Source organism: Synchiropus splendidus, chromosome 12 (assembly GCF_027744825.2).
Source record: "Synchiropus splendidus isolate RoL2022-P1 chromosome 12, RoL_Sspl_1.0, whole genome shotgun sequence".
Taxonomy (NCBI): domain Eukaryota; kingdom Metazoa; phylum Chordata; class Actinopteri; order Syngnathiformes; family Callionymidae; genus Synchiropus; species Synchiropus splendidus.
Window position 1 is genome coordinate 14,562,654 of NC_071345.1, and position 12,283 is coordinate 14,574,936.

Here is a 12,283-nt window from a genome sequence, read left to right on the forward strand (position 1 = left end):
ACTATAAAGTGCAAAAAAAAGCTATACTAAAGAGCTTAGAAACCATGTGAACAATGTGCAAGAAAATGGAGTTCAAGAAGAATCCTTCATTGTGATTTTTTTCAGGGATGAAATGTACAGTTTTATTGCCACAGGAAGAGAGGACCTCCTGTGGCGCTCAGTCTTTGAGATGGGTAGTCTCAGTCTGTTGGTCCATGTGCTTCTGTATTGGACCAGGAGCGGATGGAGGGGTGGGTGATGTTGTCCAGGATGCTCCTTAGTTTCAGGAGCATCATTCTCTCCTATCATTCACCCCCACCACATCACCTGCTTTGCGGATGTGTTTGTTGAGTCTGTTAGTGTCCGCCACCGTTAATCTGCTGTCCCAGCAACCCACTGCGAACTGAATTGCACTGGACACCACCGATTCATTAAACTCCTCAGCATTGTCACACAGACGTTGAAGGACCTGAAATAGAGACGGCTCTGTCCTTTTTGATACATCCAACTATGGCAGAGTCGTCAGAGAACTTCTGAAGGTGGCAAGTCTCCGAAAAAGGTTCAAATTACTGGGATAAGGTACCTCAACTTTGAGTAGGGGATCCATGGTTAGGACGTGATCGGGGATCTTGGTTGTGCAAGTAATAGAAAACGAAGGTGACAGACCGCTTATCTAAGTCGGGGACACAGTTCTGGGTCCGGGAGCCAGCAGTGAAATCTGGAATTTGGAGAGGCACCCCTATGCACGCAAGATGGCGCCAATAGATGGTGCCATGCCTCCCTCAATACAGAGAAATCGCCGGCGGAAGTAATTGTCTGACCTTGTGGTCTAATACGTCACCACATCATAAAACTTACTTGCATCCAGTCGATAACAGCATTGACAAGTAAAGAGCGACAAAATGGTCTGAAATATTCTTTTAATCAGCGCATATTTCGCATCATACGTTTTCAGCAATGCAAGATGATTCGTGGCGTTTGCAAATTTCATTGTTTCGACGAAACTAACTTTGGAATATTTGCTTCGGTGAGCAAAGCTCAATAATCTAATGCTCTCTTTCATAGCATTTGTTTCGTGTCTCACATTGGGAACACCAGGGTGACCTCATCAGAAGATCCTATTACATTATACCAGCCTTCAGCCAGGATTGGCTGAAGCTCAGCGTCGCGTCAGAGAGGACAGAGTCAAGAGCTTATAAGGACCCGACGTACGCTGTCTACCCATTCCTATACTTCTTCTCGCTTTAAGCAGAAGTTTCGATTCATTCACCAGGGCTCACCTGCATCGAGTTTAACAGTCCATAGACGTGAGCGAAAAACTCAGTCGATGGGCACTTGTCTGTAGGCGTGCTCTAGGATTGTTTCTTCGGTCTGTCGCCAAACAGAGACAATTCGAGGAAAAAGGTATCTTTCCACGATGAAGTAGTGATACTTTACGATAAAAGTGTTGCCACTTAAGTGGGAGGATGAGGATGACGGTGACTCTTCACTGGCACTAAACAGCCAGGTTGCAAAACCTAGGGCCATGGAGGCAACTCCGGGGAGAGAGGGTCACACTTCTTCAGTCATACTGGATCTGGACCTGCACAACGTGTGCAAATGCGCTGCAGAAAAACTTCATCCAGTGGCCTGAGGCTCTGTTGGAGCCTGTGAGGTCCCGTTTCAATGGAAAGAAGTCGCAGAAGGTGAAGAAAATAAGTAAACAACTTGTGGAGGGGTTTAATGTGTCATGGCGCACCAAGCCATTCAAAGATAGAAGAAAGAATTCAGACACTCAGGGGCTGTGTAGTCCTCATTCCGAGAGGAAAGCTGGTGTCCCTTAGGTTGTGCCGGAGATTACTTGGACTGATGGTGTCGGCCACCTAGCCAGTCCTTGCTCTGGATCGTTTGCACATGAAGGGAATGCAACGATGGGTTGCTTTCCACAAACTGGACCTGCAACGTCAAAGATTTCACAAACTGAGAGTAACGGTGAACTGCACATTTGCCCCCATCCCATGGAGGAGCACATGCTTCCTGACAGAAGGGGTGCCAATGGGATCAGTTTTATACAGGAAAGTGATAACCACGGATGTGTCCCTCACAGGGTGGGGAGGTGTGTTCGTTGGGAAAGGAGTGAGCAGAAAATGGGATCTCCATCTCCACTCACTGCACATAAATTACCTTGAAATGCAGGCAGTGTTTCTATCACAAAAGCATTTTCTGCCATCTCTGAAGAGACACCATGTGTTAGTCAGAACAGACAATGCTATGGTAGTAGTATATATAACCGACAAGGAGGTCTAAAAGCCCTCCAGTTACACTTCCTAGCACGCAAGTCCTGATCAGAGGTGCAGACCTTCTGTCCAAGTCTGTAGTGTAAATGGTGAAGAGGAATGGAGAGGTACGATCATAAGTGGGCTGTCTTTGAGAGGTGGTGTGCTGAACAGAAAGTCGTTTCATATCAGTGTTCACCAGATGTCATTTTAGTTTTTACAGGACATGGTGGAGAAGAGGAAAGTCATATTGGTTTTGAGGGGACGAGTGTGGGTCAGCATCCCTTAATTTGCCGCTTCATGTAAGGTGCACGCTGTAAACTTCCAGTTTTGAAGTCAGTCACTAGTGCCTTCATGGGATTTACCAGGCGTACTGGACGCATTGGCACCATTTGAGCGGCTGGGCCAGGTGGAAATGAAAATAGTGGCTATGAAGACAGCACTTTTACTGTCTTCATCCACAACAAGGCGTGTACAATCTTTTCCCAGGTAAATCACGGGACTGTGTCAACTCGGCAAAAACGCGCCGAAATGTGTTCATAAGGAAGCGCTTCTGTCAACAGGATGCAACTGCTGAAACAATCTAATCTCACTGTTCATTGTGAACGTCTTTGTGGATCTAAGGGCAGCTCCAAGGGAAACGGAAGTTGTCTGCCGCGTGGGACCAATTTGATCACCTATCGGAGAATAATGTATTAATTTCAATCTTTACCCAGTTTGTCCCAGATTTTCTTGTCTTGTTCCGTACTAATTCAAATTCATTTTAATTTTAATTAAATTTCAAGGTATAATTTAATTTGGAAAATTTTGGAAAACATTGGAAAAACTTTCATTTAATAAGAATTTGTAAAAACAAAAAGTGTCCCCATTCACATCGTGATGTTCATGTTATGTAAAAATATGGATAATAATGAATGCAAAGACTTGAATTAAATGATATTATTGTGTACAGTTGGTCATCAAATCAGTGTTAGTTCAGTCGGTCCAGTAGGTCGCCTGCAGGGATCATTAATGTCCAGCAGGTGTCAGTATTCAGTCACACAACACTGTGTGTCATTGTGTGTTGTGAAGACCTTTTGCTGAGGTAAAAATGCATTTTCACCTCTATCATTTATACCACACTTGGTGGATTTGGGAGGCGACATAGAGAGGGTTTACGACAGAACTGGGCCTTTTGACTGGATCCGGCCCGTCTGGAGTCAGAGTAAAACTATATAACCAATTGTGTTGGAATTCTTTGGGTTTGATTTTGTGCTTTTTTTTTTTTTATTTTAATTCTGAGTACAGCTAAAATATAATGTCATTGCTTTTAGTATGACAAACATTGAGGATCTTCTGTGGATCATTTTTGTTCGTTTAGTTTTCCCATCATGTCAACACTTTCTACTTGTCTTTGAGTCATTTTTTCTTTTTGTCCACTCACAGGCTGACAACGAAGTAGAAGTTGGTCGTTGTACTCAAAAATACTTTTACAAAGAAATAAATTTGATGTCTTTCAACCCCAAATAAGGGCTGGATTTTTACTGTAAATAAATAGCTTGCAGGTGTGTAACTGTTTAAAGACATATTCCTCAGGTATAACTCAAATGTTGTGATAATGCAATACCACATTTTACTGTTAGTGTTGTACAAAGATAGAAATTATGACCTAAGTTAACTGAAAACCATGCAGAGTTTGAAACAGTCAGGGAATTCATATTTGAATCCAGCACTTGAAGAGCCATTCATGAGAATGAACTTGTTCTGGCAGTTAATGTGCTCGAGATCTAGCTTCCATTAAGCTACTGTCATCAATTTCAGCGTCCACAATCCATAAGTTGCCCTCAGATGAATGCAGACATCATCACTTGGCGATTAAATTCCACAACCTGCGCCCACTTTGTCATCATTTTGGCACCACGGGGAAAAGGTAGCACCTTCCTTGGCCTCATTTGGCTAGAACTGTGTTTTATGTCGTGAGGAAATTATCCGGTTTCACCACTCTTCCGGAGATCGAGATGTGCGACATGATGGCCTTGAATCATGAACAGTTAGAACCTGTTGACGATCGACCAACGTGAGGAGATTACACGGATATGGTCACATTCTTTCTATGCACTATAGATCTATGCTGATGCGTTGACTTGTCCATCACTCACAGAGCTCCTCTTCCCACACACACTAACAGCAAAGAAGTCGGTCAAATGCACTACATCGAGTTGTTTTTAACCCTGATGCGCCTCTAACTTGACCACTCACACCTTCACAACAGAATGATGGAATGTTCCTTGTCGGACTGAACATCACCATCCAGAACCATATTTGTTTTCCTCCTCCTGGCTGCATTCTGCACCATCTGCCAGACAGCTTGTGAGAATCTGTTGATCTGACCTCACTGTTGTCTTCTGTTGCTGCGGTTCTGTTGGAGCTTGACTGGAGGCTTCCTTCTTGTTTCAGCGGCACAAGAGAACTTCCATCTCCCCATACCTGTTTGAGGTAGTTCAGGACTCTCCTTAAACTCTGGAGGAGGAGCATGTGTTACTGTCATTAGGGTTTGGGCGGTCTCATACTCCTGCATCACTGGGTCAGAACACCTCACTGTATTCAACTTCATTGGGCTGATAAATGTCTCTGGTTTGTTTTGCTCAGGATCCAGCTGCTGGCTTTTCTGACATTTTGCTATTTTCTTGGTCTTTTATTTGGGTCAATGTCTGCCTAGAGTGATATTTGTTTGTGTTCTTTCCTATTAAAGATGTATGGTACACACCACCCCTCCCTTTACATCTATCAGATTAGCTTCGTGACATCCATGGGGCGTGTTCTGACCACTGGACAGTCTACAGATGTGCGTATCTCCGTTACACTGGCTTGTCAGCAAGTCCCTGGAGAACTCACAATGCTGAATTGTCATTTGTGTTGCAGGAATCTTTCCTCCCAAAAAACCCGTCCACCTCACTGACCCTGCTGAGCGTGCATTATCTTAATAACTTTATCACTATTCTGAGAGGTGTCTGGGGGTCCAGCTGCGCTTCTACAAGCTCCCCTTATTTTTGGAAGAAAACATAGTTCATCATGTTTATTCTGTGGGCAAACATAATAACACAAAAGTAGTGACTGTGAGATTTTTATTTGCCTGGTTGTCTCTGATAAGAAAATCCTCCTTTAAGTGAAGGATTTCTCTTCTCTTTCTGTTTGAATTTCAGTGCAATGTGTTTCAGGTAGAGATGAGAGAAGGTGTCGCAGATTGCAGAACCGTAATGCAAATTTGAAAGGTTGAAATTCAAAATAATGACAATAAAGAGCGCAACACTGCATGGATATAGTTGACCAGATAATCCATTTTGTGACTGATGATGATCCAGACCAGTGTCATGGTATAATTCTACTACGACGACTGCTACTACTGCTATTCTACTACTACCACTACTATTAATAATGATAACAATTCTATTGATAATAGTAAACACTCACTATCCCTGTGATGATACGCCACTTTCAATATTTGACATTTACATTTTCAATCCTGGAAAAAGGAAAAACAAACAAACTACTGATCCTCCTCTTTGGTCTTCCAGGCACGGTAGTTCGAGAAGAGACTCCCTGCATAGCAGAGCGTGGTCATGAAGGCAAAACACTGGTGAAAGCAAAATGAAAACAGTCAGAGACAAAACTTCTACTTAACTTGATGTTCATTCACTGACTGTCACAAGATACAAATTTTAATCTCAATAAATCGCACTAGAGGTGAGTTAACTCACAATTAATGGCAAATAATTGATTTTTTTTATGTGTGGCTGTATTTTAAATGTTGCTTAAAGGAAGATGTTATCAACACCAGAGGGGTCAATGATGCTTTCCTCATGCAAACGTTTGTTTACACCCACCCACTTTCGCACCCTCCAACTCTGAACCACCTCTGTAAATAGTATCATTTGTCTATAAAATTTGCACCACTGCATGACACTGTATCCTTGTAAACATTAAAGAAAAGAAAACAATAAAGTAATATAGATCTACTTCCAGCAAACAATAACTTTATTAACATTGTTTTTGTCTGCAATGGAAAAGACAAGTGCATCAATTTGCCTGAAATAAATAAAAAAAAACCCAAATAAATCATGAGTAGATGTGCCATTACACTTTATTCTACTGCGGCAAAAAAATATGCTACATGCATATTTCACATTGTCCACTCTGGTGTTAAATTCCCCCTTAAGTACAAAATGAACAGATACAAAATGTGTGAGAAATAGGGTTTCAGAAACGTCATTGGTAAAGGAGCTGAATGACAGTGTGATCCATGACAGGAGTGTCAGCAAGGGTGGTAGGGAAGCCTCATGGGAGTGTAGTAAGACCTGCCATGCTGTGTAACTGGGAGGATGCCACAACAGGAAGCAGAGTTACAAGTGGCAGAGATGAAAAAGCTGAGGGAGGATCATTGGAAGAGAGTAGAGACAGCTCACATGAAGAGAGTTAGGGAGCCCGGACAAAGTACTGTAGAAACGTAAAAGTAGGTGTGGAAGGCTACCAATGATTCGGGCGGAGACAAGATTGATTTAGTTGAAGGACTTGACTTCTGATGTCAAATCAAGATTTGATGAAGGAAAACAAATCAAACAAAATATATTCAAATGTAGAACAAGGCTTATGCGCATGACACATGTACAGTATTTGACCAGTTGTTAAGAGAGTAATTTCACTTCTTTTATGAGTTGTACTGTTTTCATATTGTCTCAACAAAGGGATGGATGAATTTGCTATTTTATTTTATTTTATTTTATTTTATTTTATTTTATTTTATTTTATTTTATTTTATTTTACAATCAACACTTCTTTTTTTTGTCCGCACTGGAAATGACACCACCATCAAAACGTTTTTTGTCACTGTAAAACACGATGATTATCAAATCGAACATCACTGTCAAACACCAAAGATTCGTTGCTCGTATTATGTTCTTGTCATTGAAGGAGATGTGGGCTTCTTACTGTGGCTGCCGTCCAGCACTTATAGTTGTGTCGCCCTCTAGTGGCCTGGCTGGCCGAGAGCGCAGTCACTACTGCTGATATCCCATATAAAACTGCAGAGCATCCGTTGAAGATGAGCGCCTGGTGGAAACAAAACAAAAAACGGATCAAACAGAAACTACAGATAGAACTGTTAGAACAATAAAAAAGGGAGAGGAGGGAAAAAGAACAGCCAAATCTAAACTGATTCATTCATTACGGTGTGTTTCAAAGAGTCTGTTACCAGAGTCGTCCAGGGAACTTGCGGCAGCCTGCTGTGAGCACCGATGATGTAAATAATAAAGAGACTGATGGTCACCATCCAGCACACGGGAGAGACAAACATCACCCAGGAGAGAGCTGGCAGGTCCATGTAGTCAGTACCAGCTATGAGAACCCAGACTAGCATGCCACAGACCTGCAGGGGCGATTGAGGAAGATCTGGATTTCTCTGTTAAAGTATTTCACTCTAAAGTATACAGCAATTCTCTGGCAAACGCTTGTTGTTGAGGAAAAATGGTGCATCATTTATGATCCCTTTCTATGATTCAATGGCGGGTAATCTGTGGTGCCTGTTAGTCACATGGCAGCCAGCCAGACTGTATTTACAGAAATCCTCCCCGACTGTTTTCCCCTCAGCTGATGTGAAAAGGAAAGGACACAATGGGGCAGAGAGAGGAGGAAGACTTGATTCACTCCCACTTTTTGATAAACTTCCTACATAGAAATAACAGTTTGCTACTTCATGTACTCACCAGGAAAGAAAAAAAAATAGATGTATTTCAACTTAAACATATTTTTTCTATAATCTCTGGATATTTGCTGGCATAGCATTTTTCACTTACTTCACTTCACTACACATAACAGCAGATTCCATTTTTTTTTTTTGTACTTACTATTTCGGCCATAAGGAGAATTCCTCTGGCGGTTCTGGTGAAGTGCTGGTCGAAGGCCAGTGTTGATGTGGGGATGGCACATGCTGGTAGTGAAGGACTTCTGGTGGCCAGCATGTCTCTGGATCGCAGTGATGCAGACAGAGTGTGACTGAACTGTCGCCTTCACAGAGGAAGTTGTGTTCTTGAGCCGGAACTGAGCAAAGGACACTCCTGTGGGGGCTGATAAATCATCTGTTTCTGCAGGAACCACACACCCAAGCAAAAAAACTTTTTTGGTTTGTTTGTATCCCTCATGGAGAGCCTAGAATTTAAATTGTATTATTAGTAGGGTTTTGTTTTTTAATTAAAATTAAAATGTGTAATAAACTGTACCCTTCCAAATACTTTAACTTTATAAGTGTCAAACTCAAGGTTCTGTGGCCAAATCTGTTGTAATATGTGCTCCACAAGAGCTTGGAAACATTGTCATGAGATTAGACACGATCTTTAAATGCAACACTTGATACTGCGACCCATGAAATCACAGTGCTAAAACACTGTTTCTCATTTGCTGTTGAGATGTCAAACTGAACCAGAAGGTTCAGTGTCTCTGCCTTAAGAAAATGCTTGTAAACGTTTGGGTTCAATCCTCTGAATAACTAGTAAGCTCCAAAACATTGAAAATAAACAAATAAAAATCAGGATTTAACCATTATCAATTTTAATTAAACGACCTTTGTGTATATACATTCCAGTATTTTTGTCCTTAAAATAAAGAAATAAAGTTACATGAATGTGTCTGACTTTATTTCTATTTTTTATTACTTTACAATTTCCGCTGGCAGTGTGTGTCTGTGTCCACTGGAGTGCAGTAGTCGCCCACGACTTGTGAGAAATCCGCACAGGTCGGGGACAAAAGACTTCGCAGCAGAAGTGGTAGGCTCTGACTGTATAGGCTGCAAAATATGTTGTTTCTCAACCAGTTTTTAAAGCCGGCTGCCTCACAGTTGAACTTCCCATCCCTCTGCGCACCCAACAGCGTATCCTGCCCGAGACAGTTCATGACCATGACCATCAACTTATGTGTGTATTAGGCCTGTTTTCATGTTTGGTTTAGCATCTAGAATACTAACATCTGTTGATTTATTCTTGCCAGTCAAACGGACTAAGGTACCCCTCCTCAGACGCTGGGACTTCTTCCGTAGCCAATATCCCGGACCAAGCATTATCGAACTGGCCGTGTTAAAAGCTCTATCGTCTGCTCCTTGATATACTTCCTCTGGCCTGCCGAGCACGTTCTGCTCCATGCAGCAATATTTCCTCCTGCAAAAATCTATACCCTGCAATTGCTTGCTCCAACTCTTTTCCGAAGCATTGGACAGTTCCTCTCATCCATCTTGTGTTGGTCATTTGGTGCATTGTATGAAGTGAGCTTGGTCATATTTTCAACTTGTACATTTTACTGCTGGTGGCGCAGACCTCTCTTGTTCTCAGTTTTGTACCATCCTCTGATTGATCGATTACAGATCATGATCGGCCAATTTCAGCGTGATCGGTGAATACTGATCACTACCTGCCACTGCCGATCACAACAACTGATCACGTGTGACAGCCGGCGGAGCATCACTGTTTATGTTGTGTCCGCTCCTCCCTGCTCACTGCTCACTACGCAGCAGCACATCTGCTGTGAAGGTTCTTTCAATCTGTAATGCAAAGTTTGCATCCTGCAGCACATGCACGGAAAAATACCGCGCAGGGAAACGCCTTCAAATTAAAGATTTAAAGCTCCAGCACTTGACGGAGCACGAAGAGTTTTCCGGGCTCATGAACGTGAGACCGCTGGTTCCTCAGCTGCAGGCTGTTAGTGCAGCTAGCAACACCCGCCGCACTGAACGTGACATTCGGAATAATAAGAAATAATAGTTAATTTCACAGAGCTAGATGAGCAGCCTTTGTCAGGTGTCGTTTACGCGGTGACGGAAATGGAAACGACCAGATCTCTTGCTGTTTTGGAGTCAGGTGCAGCATTCGTTTGCCACCTGAATCTGAAACTTTTGAAAACATCCGGAGTAGAAACTGTCATAAATGCAGCGCTCTCTGTCACAGAGTCCCACTACAGTATGTAAATATTTCACGGACAGCACAGTCTCTAAGCACCCACCTGCGACATCTTACATCAAATTAAACGTTTTTCATTTGGTCCTTTTGACTGAATAGTTGCTGCATTCAGCAAGGTTTTTATGTTTTTGCCACCTTGAAGATGTATATAAAAACGTGTCTGAATTGAAATGATTTAAAGTACATTTTTTCACATCATGTACATGGGCAGTCTCATCATTTTGATGACAAATTCATTGTCAATCCACGTGAATCCTAATAAGAAATTATGTCATTCTAAAATTCGTGCTGACCACGGGAAGAACAAAGGCCATGCACAGGTCCAGAGAGCTGTGGGTGCTGTGAGGGTATGTCTCTAATATAGTGCTAACCATGGCACTGCATTGAATGCTATGGTACTGTATGAAATGGTATGGTGTGGTTTGGACCAGAATGGCATTGCTTCCCACGTTACGTTACGTTACGTTACGTTACGTTACGGTATGATTTGGTAAGGTAGGGTATCCCATGTCATGCCATGTCAGGCCATACCATGCTGTGGCTTGGTGTTAGACAATGTAACAGTGTGATATTGTGTCATTCGCTATGGGTTCATGAATGTAGATGAATAGCTACATGGCGGGATACAGCTTTCCCATACACTCACCGTCTTACATTTGAATAGAAGCCAGTATGCATTTTAGCACTTAGCGTGTTCGGAAGCTGTGACTCAGAGGTGCAACTAATCACACAACTGAATCATGAATCAATAAATTGTGTGTAGATGTGGAAGTGCGGTTAGGACGAAGCATAGATATCGGCCAAGCACATTATTTTCATCAAATATTATTGGCCTATGTCACTTTTGCAGTGGCTAGATAATGTCAGTTTTGAGTCAGAGTTTGGTAGGATGTCACATTATCAGCTCCTCTATTAACAAGACGACATGGTGGAGTACAGTGAGGAAATTCACCTATGCGGTTCAGCACAGTATGTAGTGTCTTCTTGCTCAGTCTTCTTGCTCATGTAACCAAAATTTATGACATGGACTATGGTGGCGCTTGTCACAGTACATTATCATTTGAAACAATGTGTGGCACCCGACAGTTTGTCTCAAAGTTCTGACATGTTTTTGGACGTATGACTGGTAAATCAACGCCACATTTTGCCGATTGCATCCCCAATCCCCAGACCAGAATTAAGCAGCAGAAAATAACTTCATGTTATCCGCCCTTCAGTGGGTCATGACAGCAAGTAGCAGCAATCTTTGTATCCAAGCAGCATGACAGGCAGGAGACGTGTTCAGGCCGAAGAACACAGCAGGGCTGCTGAATATGTCAAACTAGCCACCGCAGAACAACTTCCACTTTGTGAGTTCATGGCTAGCCCTCGACAGAAAACCACTTTTTCCTTTCGCACCACCACCACTGTCTCTCGCACATTCAGTCCCATAACGTTTCATAAACAGCCCCTTCGTCCTCTGAATCGCCTTATTCTAAACATCCACTGTGCACTTGATGTATATGGATTCTGTTGTGTAACGTGTAACTGCTGAACACGCACACAAAACTTTTTTTTCCAGTTGACTGAAACTCTGAACCCTGCATCAGCTCAAGCACATGCATGCGCCCACAAACACACTGCACACTAATAAATATGTCTATGCCCAGATGCACAACTGTAATTGGCAACTGTGGCTCCCTGCTGTTAAGATATTTTTAATACACACACACACTCACATCCACACACACACACACGTGTGGACAGCCACAGCAACCACACTGGCAGCTCCTCCCAGTGAAACCACCAGGCATCCTTTCTAAATACAGTGACGCGGTGGTTCAGTGGGAAGCACAACCTCACCCTCTAAAAACATCAACAACCGGTTTCCATCTCCTGCAGTGTTTCCCTTGGATGAGTTCACTGGCCATCGAGTGTGTCAATGAATCACCCTTGACACAGCTCCACTTCCCGACATGTACTGCGACACTCTGCGTGTGACGTCAGACAGCAGGACAGGACATGGAGCGCTTCACTTCCTGTTCATCGGGAGCCTGTTTTACCCTCAAATGTTGAACTTAGCGCGACTGTAAT

At 42.7% G+C, this 12,283-nt stretch overlaps 1 protein-coding gene across 1 annotated transcript; it reads right to left on the bottom strand.

The window, feature by feature from the left end:
- Positions 1 to 5,335: 5,335 nt before the first annotated feature.
- On the bottom strand, positions 5,336 to 8,238 carry cmtm8b (CKLF-like MARVEL transmembrane domain containing 8b). Its single transcript, XM_053881573.1, has 4 exons — positions 8,114 to 8,238; positions 7,462 to 7,635; positions 7,200 to 7,319; positions 5,336 to 5,847 (listed from the first exon to the last, which is right to left on the bottom strand). Exons 1-4 carry the CDS (start codon positions 8,225 to 8,227, stop codon positions 5,761 to 5,763), a joined length of 495 nt encoding a protein of 164 aa, XP_053737548.1. The 5' UTR covers positions 8,228 to 8,238; the 3' UTR covers positions 5,336 to 5,760.
- Positions 8,239 to 12,283: the final 4,045 nt, after the last annotated feature.